General features: G+C 47.5%; 1 protein-coding gene across 4 annotated transcripts in view; it reads left to right on the top strand.

The window, feature by feature from the left end:
• The window catches only part of MAP4K5 (mitogen-activated protein kinase kinase kinase kinase 5), a 116,273-nt gene that overhangs the window by 60,660 nt on the left and 29,651 nt on the right, over nucleotides 1-25,962 (top strand). For all 4 annotated transcript variants that reach the window (XM_064142997.1, XM_064143006.1, XM_064143014.1 and 1 more), the window contains 10 exons: nucleotides 4,365-4,412; nucleotides 4,509-4,551; nucleotides 9,768-9,840; nucleotides 11,749-11,880; nucleotides 13,049-13,111; nucleotides 15,213-15,294; nucleotides 17,210-17,326; nucleotides 19,047-19,125; nucleotides 22,849-22,907; nucleotides 25,019-25,083. In XM_064142997.1, the coding sequence (XP_063999067.1) occupies nucleotides 4,365-4,412; nucleotides 4,509-4,551; nucleotides 9,768-9,840; nucleotides 11,749-11,880; nucleotides 13,049-13,111; nucleotides 15,213-15,294; nucleotides 17,210-17,326; nucleotides 19,047-19,125; nucleotides 22,849-22,907; nucleotides 25,019-25,083 (761 nt within the window). The remainder of the gene's footprint in view (nucleotides 1-4,364; nucleotides 4,413-4,508; nucleotides 4,552-9,767; nucleotides 9,841-11,748; nucleotides 11,881-13,048; nucleotides 13,112-15,212; nucleotides 15,295-17,209; nucleotides 17,327-19,046; nucleotides 19,126-22,848; nucleotides 22,908-25,018; nucleotides 25,084-25,962) is intronic.

Below are 25,962 nucleotides of genomic sequence, written 5' to 3'. Positions count from 1 at the left end.
ACTCCAATAAAGCAGCACAAATATTTGCTTCAAATCGTTGGCAGAGCAATGCTGCTTCTGTGCTGTGATTTACAAAGGGATTTACACAGGAGCAGACATCTCTCTGGATCCCACTGCAGGACCAAAATGCTGAAACTCAGTCCTGATCCTGGTTTTTGGTGAGCCTGTTGGTTTCAGGGAGAGTGGGCAGGAGAGGTCATTGCAGTTTGTGACCACAGTGTTGTCTGGGTTGTTTTCACCCATTTTTCTTACACAGTGATTCGTTGCAGCAGTTGGTTTAGGATACCACTTTGACTCTTGTTGCAGGAAACAGCTAACACCTAGAGAGTGAGAGTACATAGTTCAGTAACCAAAAAAGACATGTTTTGATCTGTCTGCTTGATCTCTGGCAGTAAATCCTTATCATTAGTAGGGCAAAAGTACCACTGGCAGATGACTAAAATTCTGTTTTATGTTGTGATTGCTTAAAACTGCAGGAATGCAAGGCAAGATTCAACAAGAATAAGTGTAGTCCTGCAGCTGGGGAGAAACAGCACCCTGCACCAGTACAGACTAGGGCTTGACCTGCTGGAAAGCAGCGTCCTAGAGAAGGACCTCATAGTCTTGGTGGTCAAGAAGTTATCCATTGGACAGCAGTGTGCCCCTGTGGTCAGGAATGCCAATGATCCCCTGGGGTGCATCAAAAAAAGTGTGTCCAGCAGGTCAAGGAAGGTTCTTCTCCCCCTCTACTGTGTTGTGATGGTTTGGGCTCTTACCCGCCCCCCCGCACTTTGTATTTGTCCCAGCTAACTCAGACGGCCTCTGGGAATATAGATGAAGCAATTTATTTACAGCTAGCAGAATTTACAAGCAGCTATTTACAATATATACAGTTATATACAATTATATACAGAAATATACAAAGGATAACCAATACAAAAGCACAACTCCCCTCCCAGAAACCTGAGTCCCCAGGAGGGGCTTTCAAACCACCCTAACACCTCCCCCGGCCCCTCTCGACCTTACCTCAGTTCTCAGGAAGAATAGAGGTGCAGCCAAGAGGTTAGGGAGCAAGGTTAGTAGGAGCAAGGTTAATGAGATGTGACCAGGTCTGAAGGCAAAGGCAAAAGGGAAGACAAAATGGAGAAAGTTTTCTTCTTCCCAGAGCTCTCAGCGAGACTGTGAGAGAAGTTGACATCAATTGTTTTTCATTCCACTGCCTGTTATCTAGTTCTTTCACCAAAACATTCTAGCTTGCTTCAAACTAGCACATGTGTTCTGCTGAGACCACCTCTGGAGTATTGTGTCCAATTCTGGGCCGCCCAGTTCAAGAAGGAGAGGGAAATATAAGAGAGTGTCCAAAAGAAGCTATGAGGATGATGAAGGGACCAGATCATCTTCCCTTTGAGGAAAGGCTGAGATACCTGGGGCTGTTTAACCTGGGGAAAAGAAGATTGACAGGGGATCTTATTCATGTCTATAAATATCTGAAGGATGGGTCTCAAGAAGAAGGGGCCAGTCTCTTTTCAGTGGTGTCTTCTGATAGGACAAGGGACAATAGATACAATCTGGAACACAGAAAGTTCTACCTCAACATGAGGAAAAACTTCTTTGCTGTAAGGGTGCTGGAGCCCTGGAGCAGACTGCCTAGAGAGGTTGTGGAGTCTCTTTTTCTAGAGGCTTTCAAGGCCCATCTGAATGTGTTCCTGTGTGACCTGCCCTAGGTCTTGATCTCTGGAGGTCCCTTCCAACTTTTGGACTCCCCAGTTTCAGAAGGACAGGGATCTGCTGGAGAGAGTCCAGTGGAGGGCTACAAGGATGATGAGAGGACTGGAGGGCATGGCTTATGAGGAGAGGCTGAGAGACTTGGGACCTCTTAGTCTGGAGAGGAGAAGACTTAGAGAGGATTTGATAAATGTTTATAAATATCTGAGGGCTGGCCAGGAGGGGGGGGACAGGCTCTGCTCACTGCTCCCTGGGACAGGACAAGGAGCAAAAGAGGTTCTGCCTCAGCACAAGGGGAACTTCTTTACTGTGAGGGTCAGAGTGCACTGGAATAGGCTTCTCAGAGAGGTTGTGGAGCCTCCTTCTCTGGAGCCTTTCAAGGCCTGTCTGGATGTGTTCCTCTGTGATCTGTGTTAGATAGCATTGTCCTGCTCTGGCAGGGGTGTTGGACTCAGTGATCTCCTTGGGTCCTTTCCAACCCCTAACATCCTGCGAGCCTGTGAACTGCCATTCTGTGATTCTAAGATGATGTAGGCAGCTTGTTTTTTGAAAGGAAATTTTTCTTCCCCATTCCATGTGCCTGTGAGAGTCAGAGGGATGCACACCTTTCCCTGAAGCCATGGCTGAACTGTTCACTGCTAGAGGCAGGGGTGTAGAGCTGTGAACTAATTTGTTTGGCAGTTCTGTTCCTCAGCTCCTTTCACTGCTGGAACTCTTAGTGCTGGAAGGGCAGCTTGAAGGCTAAACATTTGCTTGTTGGACCTTCAGGGTTTCAGAAATACAGTTTTAATTTTAATAAAGGGAGAAGTTGATGTACCTTGAGGTTTGTTTTGAAATACACACACAGAAAAACAGCATCCTGGCCTGAATCAGAAATTAAGTGTGGCCAGCAGGACCAGGGCAGGGATTGTGCCCCTGTACTCTGCACTGGTGAGGCCACATCTTGAATCCTCTATTCAGTTTTGGGTCCCTTACTCCAAGAAGGATATTTTGGTGTTGGAGTGTGTCCAGAGAAGGGCAATGAAGCTGGTGAAGAATCTGGATAACAAATCTGGTGAGGAGCAGTTGAGGTAACTGGGGTTGTTCAGTCCAGTGAGAAGGAGACTGAGGGGAGACCTTCTGGCTCCCTACAAATACCTGAAAAGAGGTTGGAGTGAGGTGGGGGTTGGTTTCTTTTGCCTAGTATCAGGTGATAGAACAAGAGGAAATGGCCTGAAATTGTTCCAAGGGAGGTTTAGGTTGGAGATTAGGAAAAATTTCTTTGCTGACAGAGTGGTCAGACATTGGAACAAGCTACACAGAGAAATGCTGGAGCACCATGGAAGTGTTCAAGAAGCTTGTGTGCGTGGTTTAATGGCCATGGTGGCGTTAGGTCGATGGATAGTTGGACTTGGTGAACTAAGAGGTCTTATCCAACCCAAACAATTCTGTGATGTATGTAAAATGTCACACCCTGACTGGTGTGACTGAGTCTGCACATGTACTGACCAGAGCTGGAAAAGATGAGGAACAGAATCCAGCCTGGCTCAGGAGCAGTGTGGCCAGCAGGATGAGGGAGGTTATTCTGCCCCTGTACTCAGCACTGCTCAGGCCACACCTTGAGTGCTGTGTCCAGTTCTGGGCTCCTCAATTCAAGAGAGATATTGAGGTGCTGGAACGAGCTTTGAGATCCCTTCCAACCTAAACCATGCTGTGATTCCATGATACTGATTTTTGTAGCTGATGACGATCAGAGGAGCCTCATGGATTGATGGCATTGAAGGTATGGCTGAAATCAAGAGGAAAATCAGACTACTGGGAGGTGTCCCTCCCAAAGATGGGGGACTTGGAACTAGATGATCCTTAAGGTCCCTACCTAAAAGGGGCCTACTGGAAGGATGGAGAGAGACTGTTTACAAAGGCCTGTAGTGAGAGGACAGGGGGCAATGGCTTCAAACTAGAGAAGAGTGTGGCTACTGTGGCTAACAGGATGAGGGAGATTATTCTTCCCCTGTACTCAGCACTGCTCAGGCCACACCTTGAGTGCTGTGTCCAGTTCTGGGCTCCTCAATTCAAGAGAGATGTTGAGGTACTGGAATGTGTGCAGAGAAGGACAACAAAGCTGGTGAGGAGCCTGGAACACAAACCCTGTGAGGAGAGGCTGAGCGAGCTGGGGGTGTGCAGCTTGGAGAAGAGGAGGCTCAGGGCAGACCTCATTGCTGTCTGCAACTACCTTAAAGGAGGCTGTAGCCAGGTGGGATTGGTCTCTTCTCCCAGGCAGCCAGCAACAGAGCAAGAGGCCACAGTCTCAAGCTGTGCCAGGGGAGGTCTAGGCCAAATGTTAGGAGGAAGTTCTTCACAGAAAGAGTTATTTGCCATTGGAATGGGCTGCCCAGGGAGGTGGTGAAGTCACTGTCCCTGGAACTGTTCAGGTAAAGCCTGGATGAGGCACTTGGTGCCAGGGTCTAGTTGTCTGGCTAGGGCTGGGTGCTAGGTTGGACTGGATGATCTTGGAGGTCTCTTCCAACCTGGTTGATTGTATGCTACTTCTTATCTGCAAATCTCAAATGTCTTCACCTTCAAATCAAATCCACTGTGTAATGTGAGTGCTGTAAAACAGGACTGACTTTGTAGTGTGTTCACAACTGGGAAAATGACCTCTTCTATCTTTTGCTTTCCAGGGTTTGGCTTATTTGCATATGAAGGGCAAAATGCATAGAGATATCAAGGTAACTTGAAACTCTGAGAAACTCAGCATCCACTTTCTAGTGCAGAAAAAAATACTCCTGATAAAGATTTTGAACTTTCAATTTATTATGTTTTAGGGTGCAAATATTCTGCTGACAGACCATGGAGATGTCAAATTAGGTAAGTTGATTGAATTTGAGAAGCCTGAAGGCAGATGGAAATGTTTCCATTTGATCAATGAAAAGCTACTGTGCTAGCTGGGATGCTTGGATTTAGCAGGTTGCCTTTTGCTTTTATCATTGAGTACTAAGTTCAGTTTTGGGCTCCCCAATTAAAGAGGGTGCGATGGTTTGGGTGTTCCCTGCCCCCCCACACTTTGGAAATCACTCAGACTAGACTCAGCCGGCTCTGGAAATTGAATGAAGCTTATATTTACAGCTAGCTCAATATACAAACAGATATTTACTGTACATACAGTTATAGACAGAAATAGACAAGGTAAAAGGTAATACAGAAACACAACAGTCCTCTCAGAAACCTGAATCCCCAGGAGGGGCTCCTAACTGCCCCTTCACCTTCCCCCTACCCCTCTCAACCTTACCCCAGTCCCAAGGAAGAATGGAGGTTCGGCCAGGGGGTTAGGAAGCAAAGTGGATTAGGAAAGAAAGACAGAGGGTGAGGTTAGAGAGATGCAGCTCAGAGCTCCCCAGCAGCAGAAGTAGAGACTCCTTTATCTATGTTTGGATTTTTTGTTTTTATACATCTCAGCGAGCCTGTGAGTGAGGTAGACATCACCATTGTTTTCCTTTCACAGCCTGTGATCTAGTTCTTCTCACCAAAACATTCTAGTTAGGTTCAAACTAGCACAGAGGGACAGGGATCTGCTGGAGAGGGTCCAGCAAAGGGCTACGAGAATGATGAGGGGACTGGAGCACTGCCTGATGAAGAGAGGCTGAGGGACCTGGGGCTGCTTAGTCTGGAGAAGAGAAGACAGAGAGGGGATTTAATCAATGTTTATAAACATCTGAGGGCTGGGGATCAGGAGAGGGGACAGGCTCTGCTCGCTGCTCCCTGGGATAGGACAAGGAGCAATGGATGGAAGCTGCAGCACAGGAGGTTCCAGCTCAACACAAGGAGGAACTTCTTTCCTGTAAAGGTCCCACAGCACTGGCACAGGCTGCCCAGAGAGGTTGTGGAGTCTTCTTCTCTGGAGACTTTTGAGGCCTGTCTGGATGTGTTCCTCTGTGAGCTGTGTTAGATTGTATGGTCCTGCTCTGGCAGAGGCATTGGACTCAATCTCCTTGTGTCCCTTCCAACCCCTAATATCCTGTGATCCTGTGATTCCATTAAGAGATAAAAATGACCAGAATGTAGAGACCATGCCCTCCAGCAAGAGCAGTCATTTTCTGGAAGGCTCTGTTTTGGGCTGAACAGCAAATGCACAGCAAAGATTGAGCTTGCTGCAAAGAATAAAGCATAATACAGCAGATTGTCTGTGCTGTTGGAGTCAGTTTCAATAGGGACCCTTCTCAGTGGCTTGAGCCTTTTGGTATTGCACTGTGGGGTTGTGAAGGGTCTAAAGCACAGGTCTTGTGAGGAGCAGCTGAGGGAACTGATGTTGTCCAGCCTGTTGAAAAGGAGGCAAAGGGGTGACTGTCTGACTGCCCACAACTCCCTGGAAGGAGTTTGGAGCCAGGTGGGGGTGGATCTCTTCTCCATAGTAACAGGTGATAGAAAGTGAGGAGATGACCTGAAATTGCACCAGGCTAGACATCAGGAAATTTTCCTCCCCAAAAGGATTGACAATGCTTAGAACAGGCTGCCCAGAGCAGTGCTAGAGTGCTCATCCTTGGAAGTGTTCAAAAAACTTGTAGATATGGCACAGAGGGACCTCATAGTACTGGGTTTATGGTTGGACCTTTGGTCTTTTCCAGCCTTTTATGATGCTTCATTCTTGTTCTTATTTTGGGGCAGTAGTTGTTGATAGAAAGTATATATCCATGGGCTTGAGTACATTGAGAGCATGGGAGTTGTAAAATGTTGGTTCTCTTTGAGTTATAGATAATGTATTGTTTTCAACCATCAATCCTCAAAGACTCCCAGGTTATCCTGGAGTTTGCCAGGTTGGGGTCACCTGGGTGTTAAACCCAGGTTGTCTGGATTTATTCCTAGCTAAGATGGCAGTTCTGCCTCACAGCCTCCAAGGATCCTCTGTGAAAGACAACACCTACAGGATGGCCAAAGGATCAGGCCCAGCTAGTGTGTGTTTAGGGAGGGCAGGTCCTGTCTCACCAACCTGATCTCCTATTATGATCAGGTTCCCTGCCTGGGGAATGTGGGGCAGGCTGTGGATGTAGTCTGCCTGGACTTGAGCAAGGCTTTTGACACCATCTGCTACAACAAGCTCCTGGCACAGATGGCAGCTCGTGGCTTGGACAGATTCACTCTGATATGAGTCAAGTACTGGCTGGAGGGTTGGGCCCAGAGAGTGGTGGTGAATGGTGCCACATCCAGCTGGCATCTGGCACTGGTGGTGTGCCCCAGGGATCAGTGCTGGGCACAGTCCTGTTCAATATCTTCGCTGATGATCTGGAGCAGGGGTTTGAGTCCAGCATCAGTAAGTTTGCTGATGACACCAAGCTAGGAGCAGGTGTGGATCTGTTGGAGGGTAGAAGAGCCCTGCAGAGGGACCTTGCCAGGCTGGATGGGTGGACAGAGGCCAATGGGATGAGATATAATAAGGCCAAGTGCACTTTGGCCACAACAACACCCCCAAGCAGCACTACTTGGCTGGGGACAGAGTGGCTGGAGAGCAGCCAGGAAGAAAGGGAGCTGGGGGTGCTGGTAGATAGTAGCTGAAGATGAGGCAGCAGTGTGCCCAGGTGGGCAGGAGAGCCAATGGCATTGTGGCCTGGCTCAGGAGCAGTGTGGCCAGCAGGACAAGGGAGGTTATTCTGCCCCTGTGCTCGGCACTGGTCAGGCCACCCCTTGAGTGCTGTGTCCAGTTCTGGGCTACTCAATTCAGGAGAGGTGTTGAGATGTTGGAATGTGTGCAGAGAAGGACAACAAAGCTGTTGAGGGGCCTGGAGCACAGCCCTGTGAGGAGAGGCTGAGGGAGCTGGGGGTGTGCAGCCTGCAGAAGAGAAGGCTCAGGGCAGACCTCATTGCTGTCTACAACTCCCTGAAGAGAGGCTGTAGCCAGGTGGGGTTGGTCTCTTCTGCCAGGCAACCAGCAACGTAACAAGTGAGACAGAGTCTCAAGTTGTGCCAGGGCAGGTCTAGGCTGGATGTTAGGAGGAAGTTGTTGTCAGAGAGAGTGATTGGCATTGGAATGGGCTGCCCAGGGAGGTGGTGGAGTCACTATCTCTGGAGGTGTTCAAGCAAAGCCTGGATGAGGCACTTGGTGCCATGGTCTAGTGGATTGTCTAGGGCTGGGTGCTAGGTTGGGCTGCCTGAGCTTGGAGGTCTCTTGCAGCCTCCTCGATTCCATGATAATTCTCTGAAATTCTGTGCCCTGGTCCTGGCAGACATCCCAGGAGAAGGAATGGGATGCTCATCAGCTGACTGTCTGCTGTTGGAATCAAGACGGTTGTGCATTAGCTGCATGGCTGCTCTTCAGGAAAACTCTGTGGTTCAACACTTTTTCTTCTCTGTGGTGAGCCAGGAGTACTGTGCTAGGGAAGTGCAGCTTTTTGAAGAGGAAGGGGGGGGAAAGAAAAGAAAGAACTCAAGTGTGAAACCCTGAGACTGATAGGAGATCCCACTAACTGCATTAGCTGTGGGTCACGAGTTGGTACCTTCCATCTGCCTGCTGAGCTACTTAGCTTTGCTCGTGCTACAGATGCAATAAAAATAAAAAGCATTGCAGTTTAATTTTTTTTGGCTCACTAAGACCACCTGATTATCTGCAACTCTGAGAGCAAGGAATTAATTGTCCCCTAGCTGGAGACTCCAGAACAGAGAACAGATGGCCCCCTGCAGCTCCTTCCTAAGTAACACAGAAATAGTGCAGCTTCCAAAGCATGATGCTGCTTTTCCTCTTCAATATTAAATGGAATCTCCACTGTATTCTGGGAGGTTGCTTGGTTGTTCTATTGTGAGATGGAAAAAATAGCCTGGAGAGGTACAGGGTCATGAGTGATCTGGAAGGAGGTAAAAAGCTTTTAATTTCAGTAGTGCTTAGCAGTAGCTAAACGGTGAGGGCAAGAGGATAGGGCCAGACTCTTCAGTGGTGCTCAGCTACAGGACAAGGGGCAGTGGGCACAAAGTGGAACCCAGGAGGTTCCTTCTAAAGATGAGGAGAAACTTCTTTGGTGTGAAGGTGCTGGAGCCTGGGAGCAGGCTGCACAGAAGGGTTGTGGAAGTCTCCTTCTCTGGAGAGATTCCAAACCCTCCTGGACGTTGTGATCCCAGGCAAGCAGCTGTGGGTGCTCCTGCTTTAGCAGTGGGGTTGCACTATTTATGTATTCAATGGTATTGATGATCTGGAGCAGGGAATTGAATCCGGCATCAGTAAGTGTGCAGATGACATCAATCTAGGAGCAGCTGTGGATCTGTTGGACAGAAGGAGAGCCCTGCAGAGGGACCTTGCCAGGCTGGATGGGTGGCCAGAAGCCAATGGGATGAGATTTAACAAGGCCAAGTGCAGAGTTCTACATTTTGGCCACAACAACCCCAAGCAGCACTACAGGCAGAGGGGACAGAGTGGCTGGAGAGCAGCCAGGCAGAGAGGTACTTGGGGGTGCTGGTAGATAGTAGCTGAAGATGAGGCAGCAGTGTGCCCAAGTGGGCAGGAGAGCCAATGGCATCCTGGCCTGGCTCAGGAGCAGTGTGGCCAACGGAACAAGAGAGGTTCTTCTGCCCCTGTGCTCAGCACTGCTCAGGCCACACCTTGAGTGCTGTGTCCAGTTCTGGGCTCCTCAATTCGAGAGAGATGTTGAGGTGCTGGAAGATGTCCAGAGGAGGGTGACAAAGCTGGTGAGGTCAGGCCTCTCCCTGTGAGGTGAGAGGAGAGAGTGATTGGCATTGGAATGGGCTGCCCAGGGAGGTGGTGAAGTTGCCATCCCTGGAGGTGTTGAAGCAAAGCCTGTATGAGGCACTTAGTGCCATGATCTAGTTGATTGGCTAGGGCTGGGTGCTAGGTTGGACTGGATGATCTTGGAAGTCTCTTCCAACCTGGTTGATTCTATGACTAGATGATCTCCATAGGTCTCTTCTAACCCCCAGTATGCTGTGATTTCAAGTCAGTGAATACAGTAGCTCATCTTGTAGAACTTAATGATGTTTTTTAATTTGGATAAGAGAAGTTATTATTCTTTCTAAATGTGTTATCCCCTGGATTGGAATTAAGGTCTCAAAATGTGATTTTTTTCATTTGTGATCATTTTCTTTTCCAGCTGACTTTGGTGTAGCAGCAAAAATCACAGCCACCATTGCGAAGAGGAAATCATTTATTGGTACTCCTTACTGGTAATAAACTACTTTGATTGCTGTGGTTTTTGCAGAGCTGAGTTTGTGTTTGTGCCAAGAGTTGTAAAGTGCACATGCTGAAGTTTTCACCATGTTCTTAAATTTATGGAGCAGTTGAATAATTGGAAAAACCAATTCCTCTATGGTGACAGACTGAGAAAGTTGGGGATGTGTAGCCTGGAGAAGAGAAGGCTCTGGGGAGACCTTAGAGCAGCTTCCAGTGTTCAAAGTGGGGCTGCAGGAGAGCTGGAGAGGGATGTTTTACAAATCATGGAGTGGTAGGATGAGGCATAATGACTTCAAACTGGAAGAAGCTGGACTGAGATGAGATGTTAGGAAGAAATTCTTTCCCATCAGGGTGGTGAGGCACTGGAACAGGTTGCCTTGAGAAGTTGTGGAGGCTCCAAGCCTGAAAATGTTCAGGGGCAGGGTGCATGGGGCCTTGAGCAGGGGCACCTTCCACTAGATTGGGTTTCTCATGGCAGAGGGGCTGGAACTAGGATCTTTAAGATTCCTTCCCACACCATTCTATGATCATAAATTCCTTCTTATTTCTCATAGCAAATGCCCAACAGTTATCTGGGAAGCACAAATTGTAGCTGGTCTGTTGCTGTAACACCAAGTACTTGATATCTCAGATGGGATTGCTGTTTCTCCCAAACTTATGGATGCAGAACATTCTCCCCTTTTGGACAGCTAAAGCTTATTTAACTGAGCAGTAATTTCTTACCTCTTTAGGGAATAAGCCAAGCATCTTTTCAGTCCCTCTGCAGAAAAAAATAGTGAGGAAAAACAGATTTTCAGTTGTCTTTTCATCACCTCTGCTGATTAATGTCAGTGCAAGACAACATTTAATATGCAAATATGTAATTGTGAACCTTGAGCTGGATTAGATATGCAAATCTCTCTGCCATTGATTTCTGGTATCACTGTGATGCAGCTGAGATGCCTTGGGCAGTGTTCTTGGTATAGACTGAGTGTGTATTTACAGCTTAATCCAGACAATGGCTTCCAATTGTTTGCTGCCCTCTTTATCCTAGTGGAGAAGGAGGATTGAGGGCAGGAAGATCATCTAGTCATCAAAGCACTTCACCAGGAATCATGAGATCAGTTCTAGTCTTAGCACTGCCATGCAGCCCATGAGCTGTGTACTCTACTGCCCTGATGCTGGGTGAGTGGGACATGAGGCTTTTCCCTCAGCTAGGCTTTTTAGGAGAGGTTCTGCTCTAGGGATATGCCTTGTCCTGGGCTGCATCAAAAGAAGTGTGACCAGCAGGACAAGGGAAGTGCTTCTCCTCTTCTGCTTTTGTGAGAGTCCCACCTGGAGTACTGAGTCCAGCTCTGTGGCCCCCAGCACAAGAAAGACATGGAACTGTTGAGTCAGGTTCAGAGGCCATGAAGATGATCAGAGGGCTGAAGCACCTCTCCTATGGGAACAGGCTGAAAGAGTTGGGGCTGTTCAGACTAGAGAAGAGAAGGCTCCAGGGAGACCTTAGAACAGCCATCGAGGGCTGCAGGAGAGGTGAGGAAGGGCTTTTTTACAAGGGCTTGATGGGATAAAATGAGGGGGAATGGATTGAAGCTGGAAGAGGAGAGATTTAGACTGGATATTAGGAAGAAATTCTTTACAGCAAGGGTGATGAGACACTAAAACAGGTTTCCCAGGGAGACTGTGGATGCCTCTTCCCTGGAGATATTCAAGGCTAGGTTGGATGAGGCCTCAAGCAGCCTGGGCTAGTGAGAGGTGTCCCTGCCAACCACAGGGGGTTTGGAACTAAATGATCCTGAAGGTCCCTTCCAACCCAACCCGTTCCATGGATCTATGTGACATGCTCTGTGCCTCTTGTGTGTGGACACTGCTCAGAAGCATGTGGTGCTCTCACTAAACGATGCTTTTTGCTTTGAAAGGATGGCCCCAGAGGTTGCAGCAGTGGAGAAGAACGGCGGATACAACCAGCTCTGCGATATCTGGGCCGTTGGCATAACCGCGATCGAGCTGGCAGAGCTTCAGCCACCCATGTTTGATCTTCATCCCATGAGGTCTGGTAGCTGGGGGACCCACTTCAGGCCCAGTCGATACACTTTAAGCTTCTCCATAGCTCAGAAACTCACCCTAAGATTCCTTCATCAATCATCTACTTTTTCGTGTGTGAGCTGTGGCTGATTTTAAGATGAATCTGAAGCCTCAGACTTAATTTAAGTGATAATTCCGATTCTGAATTTAACACCACCACTTTTTAACACCTCCACCTTGTAGTGTCATCAACAAGGTGATTAAAAGCAAGTGTAGTAAACCACTAGAGAATCTGTAACCTTATGTTTTAACAGGATTATGTATGGAGATAAAAAGATTTTACTTAAAGATAAGAAAATCAAGAGCTTTACTCTGTCAGTCATCTAATACAGTGTAGGCTAGAATCCAGCTATGCCAGAGTGGCTGCAGAGCAGCCAGGCAGAGAGGGACCTGGGGGTGCTGGTAGAGAGTAGCTGAACATAAGCCCACAGTGTGCCCAGATGGCCAAGAGAGCACATGGCATCCTGGCTTGGATCAGGAGCAGTGTGGCCAGTAGGACAAGGGAGGTTATTCTTCCCCTGTACTCAGCACTGGTCAGGCCAAACCTTGAGTGCTGTGTCCAGTTCTGGGCTCCTCAATTCAAGAGAGATGTTGAGGTACTGGAATGTGTCTATAGGAGGGCAGCAAGGCTGGGGAGAGGCCTGGAGCACAGCCCTGTGAGGAGAGGCTGAGGGAGCTGTGAGTGTGCAGCCTGGAGAGGAGGAGGCTCAGGGCAGACCTCATTGCTGTCTACAACTCCCTGAAGGGAGGCTGTAGCCAGGTGGGGTTGGTCTCTTCTGCCAGGCAACCTTAGCAACAGGTCGAGGGGACACAGTCTCAAGCTGTGCCAGGGGAGGTCTGGTCTGGATGTTGGGAGGAAGTTGTTGTCAGAGAGAGTGATTGGCATTGGAATGGGCTGCCCAGGGAGGTGGTGGAGTTGCCATCCCTGGAGGTGTGACAGCCAAGCCTGTATGGGGGACTTAGTGCCATGGTCTGGTTGACTGGCTAGGGCTGGGTGCTAGGTTGGGCTGGCTGATCTTGGAGGTCTCTTCCAACCTGGTTGATTCTCTGATTCTCTGCTAAAGTATTAAAGTGTTTTGATATACAGCAATTATTTTCATTCCAGTCATAACATCATTCTTCCTTTACCTTTAGGGCTTTGTTTTTAATGTCAAAAAGCAATTTTCAGCCACCAAAACTAAAGGAAAAAGCAAAATGGTAGGTTAAACTCTTTCCTTTGTTCATTATTCTGTAGCTAATGTGTGCAAATCTATTTGTCATTACTGAAGAAGGGAGGCAGTGAAAAAATAATTTGTGCTGCTTTTAAACTTGTGAGTCTGGGAGGTGATTTCATCTGCAGGAAACCTCCCTGAGAGACAGCTAACTGGTTTTTAGGTGACTGAAAGCAAACAAAAGGTTTAAGGTCCAGCAGCAGACATCTGCCCATGGCAGGGGGGTTGGAACTAGATGATCCTTAAGGTCACTTCCAACCCAGAGTATTCTGTGATTTTATGAGTCTTCTGATGTGACAGAAAACCAGCAGTGTGGAACAGGACAGACCTACCTATGTAAATAGATCCCTGCCAGTGATCCAGAGGGAAATGAAATCTTCCTTCTTCAGTCCTTATTGTATATTCTAGGAAGGAAAATTGGTTTTATTCTTCCCCCTTAATTCCTATTATAGAGCATTTGCAATTCTCATGAGGACAGGTAATCCCTTAATGCTTCCATGATTTCTTCATCCTCTGATTCCTTCCCAGTGGCTGTGGGATTTTGTGCCACATTTGCTAATATTTTATTTATGAGCCTCAAACCAATTCTGATATGCAGGATGATTTTGCTGATTGTGCTGCTCTGCAGGCTTTTTGCCTTTGAGGCGTTTGAGTGGGCAGCCATGTGCTAAAGGAAGGGAGAAAACACTTTTAAGTGCACATTTCCTGTATTGAAACTGCTCAGCACTAACCCCAGCCAGTGCACTTTTCTTCTGCAGTGCTGCCTTCTTAGATACTAAGGCTGAAAGAGGAAGTGATTCAGAATGGTGGCATGAAAAGTGCCAACACTATCAATTAAACAAAGATGGGAGTACTTCTCTCCCAGTGCACCAGCTCTGGATCTAGCAGCTGTACACCTCACAAATATGAGCAGCTTGTTCTGTTAGGGAGCCTTTCTAACTTTCATAAACTAGAGGGCTTTACAAACAGGACAAAATGTTGCTGAGGGTCTGGTAGCAGGGCAAAATACAGCTTTTATCTGATTGCTGAGCTTCAAATTGAGTTGCTTCACAACATTACTGATGCCAAGTCTGCTGGGCTGATCCTCAGCAGTGTGGGCAGCAGGTAGAGGGAGGGGATTTTGCCCCTCTGCTCTGCTGAGATTTCACCTGCAGTGCTGGGACCAGGTTTGGAGTCCTCAGTGCAGGAGAGACATGGAGCAAAGCTGGAGATGGGTAGGTTCAGACTGGACGTGAGGAGGGAGTTCTTCACCATGAGAGTGGTGAGAGCCTGGAACAGGTTGCCCAGAGAGGTGATTGAGGCCCCACCCTCAACCTGTTTAAGGCCAGGCTGGATGAGGCTGTGGCCAGCCTGATGTAGGGTAGGGTGTCCCTGGCCATGTCAGGAGGGTTGGAACTGTATGATCCTTGTGGTTCCTTCCAACCCTGACTGATTCTATGATTCTAAATGATCCTCATATGCTGTATGAAGGTACATTCCCATCCCAGCCAGTTTATGATTCTAAGTGTGTTTCATAATGTGATGAGAGCAAGAAGACTTCAGCTGATACTGTCCCCAAGAGAGGCATTAAAATGGTTGAGAAATTGTAGGTCCAGTCATAACATCAAGTCATAATTCAGATGTAAAAAGAGGAGAAGTGACACAGGCATCTAAGTTGTGCTGAAAATAGCCAGGAAGTGTATTAAAGGGTAGCTTGAGTCTGTCTAGAGCATCATCTTTTATTTTCTTGCCTGTAGCCAAAAGCAGTGAAATGGGTAAATTGGTAAATTGCCTGGTACACACCTGATCATTTTTATTTCTGAGATCTAATTCTTTTGACAGTTGAAGCTGGAAAAAATCTCTCTCTACGTGTTTGATTTATTGCCCATTTGATTTATTACCTGTTGCAAATGTTTTCCGTGAATCAAATGATGTTTTTGTCCTATTTTGTTAAGTTGGAAGTGTAATTACTCAAACCTGAGAGGAGGCACCCAGACAAGATTTTGATTTAGCACATCCTTTTGTAGTCTGTTTAGTAACAATGTTAAAAATCAAAAAGATCTTGTTGAAAAATTAACCAGAAAGCATTTTCTCTTCTTTTCTTTCAGGTCAGCAACCTTCCATAATTTTGTCAAAATAGCACTTACAAAAAACCCAAAGAAGAGACCAACAGCAGACAGGCTCCTCTCTGTAAGTGACTCAAAACCTTTTAGTGACATCAAGAAGACAATCTTGCTTCAAAGCGAGCAACAGATCGTAGCAAACCAAACTGGAACCATTTTCTCCAAACCAAAACCTCCTTAGACCAAAGTTTCTCACCACTTTCCTCCAAACCAGGCCTCCAATGCACAACCCCCCTGCCCCCCACCATGCCTCTCTAACCACCACCCCCCATACAAAACCTGAGTGATGTGGCTGAAATTCATCTCACCAGCTTCAGGGCCCTGCCAAGGCTGCTTCAGGCCTCCCTCAGATATGGTCAGCAGGACCAGGGAAGTCACTCTGCCTCTGCACTCAGCACTGGTCGGGCCACACCTTGAGTGTTATGTCCAGTTCTGGGCTCCTCAATTTAGGAAAGATATTGAGGTTCTTGAAAGTGCCCAGAGAAGGGCACAAAGCTACTGAGGGGCCCTGTGAGGAGAGGCTGAGGGAGCTGGGGGTGTGCAGCCTGGAGAAGAGGAGGCTCAGGGCAGACCTCATTGCTGTCTACAACTGCCTGAGAGGAGGTTGTAGCCAAGTGGGGTTGGTCTCTTCTGCCAGGCACCCAGCAACAGAACAAGGGGACACAGTCTCAAACTGCACCAGGGCAGGTTTAGGCTGGATGTTAGGAGGAAGTTCTTCACGGCCAGAGTGATTGGCATTGGAATGGGCTGCCCAGGGAGGTGGTGGAGTCCCCCATGCCTGGAGGTATATAAGAGGAGGCTGGATAAGGCACTTAGTGCCATGGTTTAGTTAATTAGAAGGTGTTGGGTGCTAGCTTGGACTGGATAATCTTGGAAGTCTCTTCCAACCTGGTTAATTCTGTGATTCTGTCATCACAAAGATAAGGGAGCAGTATTGAGAAGGAGAGAGAGAGAGAGATAGGGGAAGGAGGAAGATGTTGTCTCTGCAGCCACTATTATAGGGATGCAGGAGTTATGGAATGAAATAAGAAAACATTACACTTTCCAGTCCACCTTCTGGACCTATCTAGCCTCTGGAGGCCCTGAACTTGTGGTTCTTAAAGGCATCCAGCTTCAAATCATAGTATTCTTTCTCTGATCTTACAATAAGGGTGGTGAAATCTGAAGGAAAGACGCTGGTCAGATATAGTAAGATTTGTTCAGTAGTAAGATTTTGATGTGATTTTTGGTAGGAACAGTTGCAGAACTTTGCTTCATATTTTCTCTTCAGCCTTGTCCTCTCTGCAAGTGAGTGTCTCAGCCTCTTGGATATAGCTGCATAACCATTCCTAAATAGAAAACAAATGTGTTTAGTGTTGTTCATCTACCTGGTTTTGGAGAAAAGGAGGCTGAAGGGAGACCTTCTCACTCTCTACAACTCCCTGGAAGGAGGTTGGAGTGAAGGGGAGTTGGTTTCTTCTTCCTAGTGACAAATGATAGAACAAGAGGAAATGGCCTCAAGTTGCACCATGGGAGGGTTAAATTGGACAGTAGAAGAAAATTCTTCACTGAAAGCATTTTCAAACACTGGAACAGTGTCCCCAGGGAGGTGCTTGAATCCCCATCCCTGAAGTTGTTTAAAAGCAAAAGAGATGTGATGCTGAGGGACATGGTTTAGCACTGCCTTGGTAGAGTTCACTAGTGGTTGGACTCAATGATCTGAAAGGCCCTTTCCAACCAAAATGATTCTCTAATTCAATTCCTGCCTTCCAAAACTCTGCAGAAATACTTGTGTAAAACAGAGAAGTTCAGGTGTCATTGCTGTTTGACTCAGAATTTAATTTCCAAGTGAAAAATGACCACAAGTGTGTTTTTTTCCCATGCTTGTGGAGAGGTTAGAAAGCTTGGCCATGAAGGAGTCATTCAGTAACATTCTGCATTGGCTGTTTATTAATGTTACATAGCACTTGCATGTTGTAACTAGCTCTTTTCTGCACTTCTAGCATAGCTTTGTGGGGCAGCCTGGTCTTTCAAGATCTTTAGCAGTTGAGCTGTTGGATAAAGTTAATAATCCTGACAACCATACACACTACAGTGAAGTTGATGATGATGATTTTGAGGTGAGAACATCTTTTATTTTCTGTCTTTAGGTAAAACTGCAGTTTAAATAACCTGCTTTGCTTTGGGAAGGTAAGGTTGCAGCTTGAAGGAACATTATCCCGACGTTTCTGGCAGGAGAAGCCAGGAAATACTGCCACAGCTCTTGTCAAACCTCTGCTGTGGGACTAGAGAAGGATGCTGTGCATGGGTTCTGTGAGGCTGAGGCTGGTGCAGAGGATGCCATGAAGATGATCTGAGGGTTTGAGCACCTCTCCTGTGAAAACAGGCTGAGAGAGTTGGGGGTGTTCAGCCTGGAGAAGAGAAGGCTCTGGGGAGGTGTTAGAGCAGCTTCCAGCAGTTGAAGTGGGCTAGGGAAGAGCTGTAAAGGGACATTTTACAAAGGCACAGAGAGACAGGGCAACAGGTCATGGCTTCAAACTGGAGGAAGATGGATTGAGATTAGACATTAGGAAGAAATCCTTCTCTATGAGAGTGGTGAGGCACTGGAACAGGTTACCCAGAGAAGCTGTGGAGTCTCCATGCCTGAAAGTGTTCAGAAGCAGGTTGTATGGGGCCTTGAGCTACCCAGTCTAATCTCACCTGCGTGGCAAGAATTGAAAATGAATGATCTTGAAGGTCTCTTCCAACCCAAACCATTCTGTGAATCTACGAGAGTCAGAAATGAATGATCTTGAAGATCCCCTCCAACCCAAACCATTCTGTGAATCTGCACTGTTTGTGCATGGAAGGATCCTTCTATCCTCCGTAGTCTTCAAGTATCTGAAGGGGGCCTACAGGAGGGCTGGGGAGGGACTGGTGACAAGGCCTTGGGATGACAGGGCAAGGAGGAATGGGTTTAAACTGGCAGAGGGGAGATTGAAACTGGATGTTAGGAAGAAATTGTTTGCAGTGAGGGTGGTGAGACAGTGGCACAGGTTGCGTAGGGAGGTTGTGGCGCACAGAAGCACAGAATATGCTCCACAATCTCCCTGGACATGTCCAAGGCCAGCTTGGATGAGGCCCTGAGTGTTCTGGTGGGAGGTGTCCTTGCCTATGGCAGGGGGTTCGAACTGGATGAGCTTTGAAGTACCTTCCGAACTAAACCATTCTTTGATTCTGTACACAAACTATGAGGCTGGGACAAAGGTGGGTGCATGCTAGAGCATATGACTTGCAAGAACTCTTAGAACTCTTCTTTCTCCCTCTTGGTTTGGTTGTGGGTTGAGATCCAACAAATCCATGCCAGAGAAGGGCTACTGGCTTGATCAGAGGGCTGGAACACCTCTCCTATGAGGACAGACTGAAAGAGTTGGGGCTGTTCAGTCTGGAGAAGAGGAGGCTCCCAGGTGACCTTCTTGTGGCCTTTCAGTATCTGAAGGGGGCCTCTGAAACAGCTGGGGAGGGACTTTTCAGGCTATCAGAGTAACAGGACTAAGGGGAATGGAGTGAAGCTGGAGATGGGTAGGTTCAGGCTGGATGTGAGGAGGAAGTTGTTGAGCATGAGAGTGGTGAGAGGCTGGAATGGGTTGCCCAGGGAGGTGGTTGAGGCCCCATGGCTGGAGGTGTTTAAGGCCAGGCTGTATGAGGCTGTGGGCAGCCTGCTCTAGGGCAGGGTGTCCCTGCCTATGGCAAGGGGGTTGGAACTAGATGATGCTTGTGGTGCCTTCCCACCTTGACTGATTCTAAGATTCTATGGTTCTATGCTGTTTCTCTCAGCTTTTCTCTCTCTGGCCCTTGCAGCCTCATGCTGTCGTCCGCCATACGATTCGATCGACAAACAGGAACATCAGGGCAGAGAGAACAGCGTCGGAGATCAACTGTACGTACCTGAGCTGCTCTGCCTCTGCTGTGCTCTTGGCTTGGTTCTACCAGTGGTGGATGTTGGTCTGGCTCTTTTGTAGTGCTCTCTGCAAAGTCCTTTCTGCATTGGCACTTCGGAGAAACAGAATCAGAAAAAAATAAGCACATTGCAAGAGGGCTGTGAAGATGCTGAGGGGCTTGGAGCATTTATGAGGAGAGGCTGAGGGAGATGGGGTTGTTTAGTCTGGAGAAGAGGAGGCTCAGGGCAGACCTCATTGATGTCTACAGCTACCTGAAGGGAGGCTGTAGCCAGGTGGGGTTGGTCTCTTCTGCCAGGCAACCTTAGCAACAGGTCGAGGAGAAACAGTCTCAAGTTGTGCCAGGGGAGGTCTAGGCTGGATGTTAGGAGGAAATTGTTGCCAGAGAGAGTGATTGGCATTGGAATGGGCTGCCCAGGGAGGTGGTGGAGTCACCATCCCTGGAGGTCTTCAAGCAAAGCCTGGACGAGGCACTTGGTGCCATGGTCTAGTTGATTGGCCAGGGCTGGGTGCTAGGTTGGGCTGGATGATCTTGGAGGTCTCTTCCAACCTGGTTGATTCTATGGAAGGCTGAGAGACCTGGGGCTGTTAAGTCTCAAAGAAGAATAGTCTGAGAAGGGATCTTCTCAGTGCTGGTCCATAGTTAAAGGGCAGGGATCAAGAGGGTAGGGCCAGACTCTTGTCAGAGGTGCCGAGTGACAGGACAAGGTGCAGTGACCACAAGCTGGATCCCAGGAAGTTCTATCTGAACAGAAGAAACTTCTTCTGCAAGAGTGCTGAAGCCCTGGAGCTGGCTGCCCACAGAGGTTGGGAGTCTCCTTTTTTTTTAAGTCACTCCAAACCCACCTGGCTTTTGTGATCCTGAGCAAGCTGCTGTAGGTGACTCTGCTTTATCAGGGGAGTAGGACTGGATGATCTCCAGAGGTCCCTTCCAAGCCCCATCATGCTGGAATTCTGTAATTCTAATATACATGAATCTTCAAGACTATTTTCTCAAAAATCACATTTCAAAGTTGAGTATTTTTGTGCTGTCTCCTTCCATCGTGTCTGCATCGCAAAGTTATGTTCCAGCCTTGCACAAGCCTTTTAGGTCTGTGATTTCACGGAGAGTTGTGCCAGGAGAGGTCTAGGCTGGATGTTAGGAGGAAGTTGTTGCCAGAGAGAGTGATTGGCATTGGAATGAGCTGCCCAGGGAGGTGGTGGAGTTGCCATCCCTGGAGATGTTCAAGCAAATCATGGATGGGGCACTTAGTGCCATGATCTAGTTGCTTGGCTAGGGCTGGGTGCTAGGTTAGGCTGGATGAACTTGGAAGTCTCTTCCAACCTGGTTGATTCTATGATTCTTCCAAAGCAAGGAGCTGTACTCTAAAGGCCAAAACCACTAATAACAAGCAAACAGCAAATAAATGAGAGTAAGTTGATAATGAGGATTACATATTTTCACAGGAGGATGTTGAGTGTCATGGTGTGATTAGAAAATACAGAACAAACTTAGCATTTTGTACTTGAGAGCAGATTTAGACTAGAAGTTAGAGAGAAATTCTGTACAATAAGGGTAGTGAGACATTGGAACAGGCTGCCCACGAAGGTCATGGATGCCCTCTCCCTGGAGAGATGTGAGACCTCACCTCGAGTACTGTGTCCAGTTTTGGTCACCACAGTCTAGGAGGGACATTGAGGTGCTGGAGTGGGTGCAGAGAAGGGTGATGAGGCTGAGGAGAGGTCTGGCAAACATGACCTATGAGGAGCTGGAATTGATTAGTCTGGAGAAGAGGAGGCTGAGAAGGAACCTTATTGCCCTCTACAACTACCTGAAAGGAGGTTGTAGTGAGGCTGGAGCTGGTATCTTCTCCCCAGTTACTAGTGCTAAGACAAGAGGAAATGGCCTCAAGTTGCATCAGGGTTCAGGTTGGCTGCTGGGAGGAAATTCTTTCCTGAGCAGGTGGTCAGGCACTGTCACAGGCTGCCCAGGGGGGTGGTGGAGTTGCCATCCCTGGAGGTGTTTCAAAGGAGAGTGGATGTGGCACTTGAGGCTGTGGTCTAGTGATGAAGGATGCTGGGATGAAGGCTGGACTGGCTGATGCTGATGCTCCTTTCCAACCATAGCACTTCATAGTGATGAGATGTTGTGCTGAGGGGTTTGGTTTAGTCAAGGACTTGTCAGTGTGAGACTAATGCTTGGACTCGATGATCTTGAAAGTTCCAATCTAAGAAATTCTGTGATTCTGTTCAAGGGCAGGCTGGATGAAGCCTTGAGCAATCTGGTCCAGTGCAAGGTGTCCCTGCCCATAGCAGGGGGTTGGAACCAGATGATGTCTAAGGTCCCTTCCAGCCCAAACCATTCTATGAATATAGAGTCTTGCACCTGGGAAAGAAAAAAAACAGGTATCAGTATAGGTTGGGGACTGACCTGTTGGAAGGCAGTAAAGGGGAAAAATGATTTGGAGTCCTAGTTGATGAATGGTTGAGCATGAGTCAGCAATGTGCACTTCTGGCCAGGAGGGCCAATGCCATTCTGGGTTAAATTAGAAGGACTGTGGCTAGTGGGTCAAGAGAGGTTCTCCTGCCCCTCTACTCTCCACTGCTGAGGCCACATCTGGAGTACTGTGTCCAGTTCTGGGCCCTCCAGTTCAAGAGGAACACAGAACTGCTTGAGAGAGTCCATTGGAGAGCCACAAAGATGCTGAAGGGACTGGAACATCTCTGTTAGGAGGAGAGCCTGAGGGAGCTGAGGCTGTGCTGCTGGGAGAAGAGGAGACTGAGAGGTGACCTCATCAATGGTTATCAATATGTGCAGGGAGAGTGCCAGGAGGCTGGAGCCAGGCTCTGCTGGGTGATGCCCAGGGACAGCACAAGGGGCAATGGGTGGAAGCTGAGCAATAGGAAGTTTCATTTAAACATGAGGAGGAATTTTTTTCCCTGTGAAGTTGATAGAGCACTGGAAGAGGCTGCCCATGGGGCTTGTGGTCTCCCTCTCTGGAGATATTCCAAACCCATCTGTATATGTTCCTGTGTGATCTGGTATAGGACATTCTGCTGTGGCAGGGGGGCTGGACTGGATGAGCTTTGGAGGTCCCTCTAGCCCCTGACATTCTGTGAATCCTGTGAAACCACCTTGTGACCCTTTGATTAGCTCTCCTGTCCAGGGTACACACTAACAAAATGCCTTTTTTTTTTCCTTTACATATAACCTCTTACTTGATTTCCAGGTCTTAATATGTAAATCACTTGGATCTAAGTTGAAAATTTAGGGTTAAAAAAAAAAAGATTTCTTCAGATCAGGATAAGCATTTTTTGTAGTTTAAATGTGTTCTGCTCCTCTGCATCTCCTACGTGACACTTATAGGAAGCTTGCTGGTAAAAAGCCTCTTTGTTTTTAATTCTCTTACATGCAATACCAGAAACATGTGGTTAGGCAGTTGCAGTTTGTGTACTTCTGCCGTCTGCTTTTGGTCTGTTTCTTGCGGGTTTCATGTTTGCAAACTTAAATATTTAGACAATAAGGCTGATATTTAAATGCTGCTTGGATTTTGTAGGCAAATTAAGTCTTGAATGCATAAGGTTTGGATCTGTTACAACCTGTGTTTCACTGTAGTAAGCAATGGAAGAGCCCTGTGAGTATTGAATTGTAAATTAATTGCAGAGTAAAGTGTAAATTAAAAGGAGATTCTGTGTATTAAAACTGAATTTGTTCTGTTTTGCAGTTGATAAGCTGCAGTTTGAGCCCCCTCTACGGAAAGAAACAGAAGCTCGGGATGAAATGGTAAGATCAGGCTTGCTTTTTGTCTTGCATTCAGTTATCATTTCTTCACTCTTTCTTGGTTCAGCTCTGAGTCTATGTCTCTGAACCATCCATCAGAAGTCCACTCTGGGTCTCCAGACAGTTGCCATACGCTGAAGAAAACTCTCCCTGCTTTCTGCAGTCATGCTTAGGTGAAAACAAACAGCCACCAACAACACATGCCAATTAATTTGATAATGTAAAAAGGCTTCTCAGCATTTGAGTCCCTGATCTTCCCATCATCAGGGATTATTTGCTGCTTGTTTCTTAGAAGGCCTCCAGCTTGCACACAGCTGGTTTTGCCACTGTGATCTGCTGCTGTTTGTCTCAACCCTCAGCAGTTTGTTGCACATCAGCTAACTAATGTTCTTTGGGCTTACAGTGTGCCCATGTACACAAAGGCTCCATTTTTTTAGTAATTGTTGTGAACAGCAACGGCTACTCTTAGTTTGGGTTTGGAGACATCAGTGCTCAGCACTCCAGCAAACCCCCTTTCCTGCTTTTCCACCAGGTAGGTAGCAGTTCATCTTGGGTTTGAGTGTGCCAGAGATCTCTAAGTTGAATTACAGTGAGGTCCCCTCAATGCCATGTCTGGAAACAGGATTCTCCAAACTTTTGCTGATGGCATCTCAAGCAAGTTTGGAAGATGGCTGCACTATGTTCTCCTGCTGGGAGAATCTTGGAAGTTCCTAGAGTGGAAAATCCTTTTTGGGTTTTCATCACTTGATACTGGCATTAAACCCAGCTGGTGGAGTCACCATCCCCGGAGGCCTTCAGGAAACGTGTGGATGTGGCACCTGGGACATGGTTTAGTGGCTGTGGTGGTGGCTGGACTCGATGACCTGGGAGATTTTTTCACACAGTCACCTCGTTCTCCTTCACACTGAAACTGGTTTTGGGTTAGGGTGGATTTGTTTCCTGAATGTGGCCTATACCAGAGATGCTGCCAGACCGCGCTGGGAGTGATCAAAGCCTGCAGCTACGTTTTGATGATCACCAACAGTAACTCCCTCCTAACTTTGTTCTGACACGTGAAGGGCATCCTTACTCCAAGCCTCCCAGCTCAGAAATCACACAGGAGGACACTGCAGATGCTCTGGGCACTTCCAGTCAAATTGCAGAAGCACCAAGATCGGATATTAGCAACAATTTCTTTGCTGCAAGAGTGGTCAGGCACTGGAACAGGCTGCCCAGGGAGGTGGTGGAGTCACCATTCCTGGAGGTGTTCAAGAAACCTGTGGACATGGCACCTGGGGACATGGTTTAGTGGCCATGGTGGTGGCTGGACCCCATGATCTGGGAGGTCTTCTCCTACCAAAACAATTCTAGGATTCTACAACTCTTGATCTGGCCTCTCCAGTCCAAGAGAGACAGGAGGCTAATGGAGAGTCCAGTGAAAGCTCTGAAGGTGCTGAGGGGCCTGGAGCCCCTCTGTGAGGAGGAAGGGCTGAGAGCCCTGGGGTTGTCAGCCAGGAGCAGCCTGAGAGGGGATCTGAGCAATGTTCAGCAAGAACTAAAAGGGTAGGGAGAAAAGGATGGGGCCAGACTCTTCTCAGTGGTGCTCAGGGACAGGACAAGGGGCAATGGGCAAAAACTGGAACCCAGGAGCTTCCATATGAATAGTAGGGAAAAATCCTTTGGTGTGAGGCTGCCAGAGCTCTGGAGCAGGCTGCCCAGACAGGTTGTGGAGTCTCCTTCTCTGGAGACATTGCAAACACACCTGGATATTGTGATACTGGAATACCTGCTGTGGCAGACTCTGCTCCAGGTGTCCCTTCCAAACCCCATCATGCTCAGCCATGGTGGCCTTTGGTTGAAGGTTGTACTCAATGATCTTAGAGGTCTTTTCCAACTCAAAGAATTCTGTGATTCTACAAACCATTAGCAGATGCTGCTTGTAAATTTGAGTCTTAAGGAAAAGATAATTTTTCAGTATTTAATTCCTAAATAGATTGCATGTTGTGATTTTCCTTGATTTTACTGCTTATGGGTCACTCTGCAGGGCTTGGCAATCTCCCAAGCCCTTTCACATGCACTGGATAAGGTATTTCAGTTGCACAGGTAGAGAAGAATAACAATTTGTGCCTTTTCAGGTTGTGGCAGCTGGTGCTGACTTTGCTTCACATTGGAATCCTTTTGTTGATGGTGGAAGCAGCAAGTAAGTACAGAGATTAAAGCCACCTTTTCTTTCCATGGCTTAAGATGAGAATTAAGCAAGAACAATTTTGCTATGGTTGAAAATTAACCCATAAACCCTAATCCAGTGCCAGGGTCTAGTTGATTGGACAGGACTGGGTGATAGGTTGGACTGGATGGTCTTGGAGGTTTCTTCCAACCTGGCTGATTCTGTGATTCTATGCCAGCTCTGAAGCTGCAGATGCAGCAGTACAATGGCCTCCATTCAGAGTGTGTCACACAAACCAAGGTGGGTTTGGACCTTTGAGACCTCCAGTGTCAACCTAGCTTCTCTGCTGCTCACACAAGTGCAAGACAACCACGTGCATGTTCCTGCTCTGGCAGGGGGGTTGGACTTGATGATCTATGAAGGTCTTTTCCAACCCCTAACAACCTGTGGTCCTGTGAGGTTAAAGGGGATTTTTCCCAGTTAGCGTTAGTGTTAGGAGTATGGTTAGGTTTTGGGTTAGGTTTAGGGTTAAGGTTTGGGTTAGAGTAATGGCTAGTGTTCTGGTTAGTGTAAGGGTTAGCTTTAGTGTTAGGTTAAGGGTCATGGTGACAAGATGGGTTAGGATTATGGGTAGGGTTAGGGTTAGACAAAGAGGGTTAGAATTAGGGTTAGGTTAAGGGTTAGAGTTAGGTTTAGGATTGGGGTAGACTAAGGTTTAGGGTTATGATTAGAGTTAGGGTTAGGATAAGGTTTAGAGTTAGTGGTAGGGTTAGGTTAAGGGTTATGGTTATGCTTTGTGTTAGGTTTGGGTTAGAGTTAGGTTTAGTGTTCTGGTTAGTGTAAGGGTTAGCTTTAGTGTTAGGTTAAGGGTCATGGTGTCAAGATGGGTTAGGATTAGGGGTAGGGTTTGGG

This window comes from Pogoniulus pusillus, chromosome 1 (assembly GCF_015220805.1).
Source record: "Pogoniulus pusillus isolate bPogPus1 chromosome 1, bPogPus1.pri, whole genome shotgun sequence".
Classification (NCBI taxonomy): domain Eukaryota; kingdom Metazoa; phylum Chordata; class Aves; order Piciformes; family Lybiidae; genus Pogoniulus; species Pogoniulus pusillus.
This window is presented reverse-complemented; position numbering and strand designations above follow the sequence as displayed.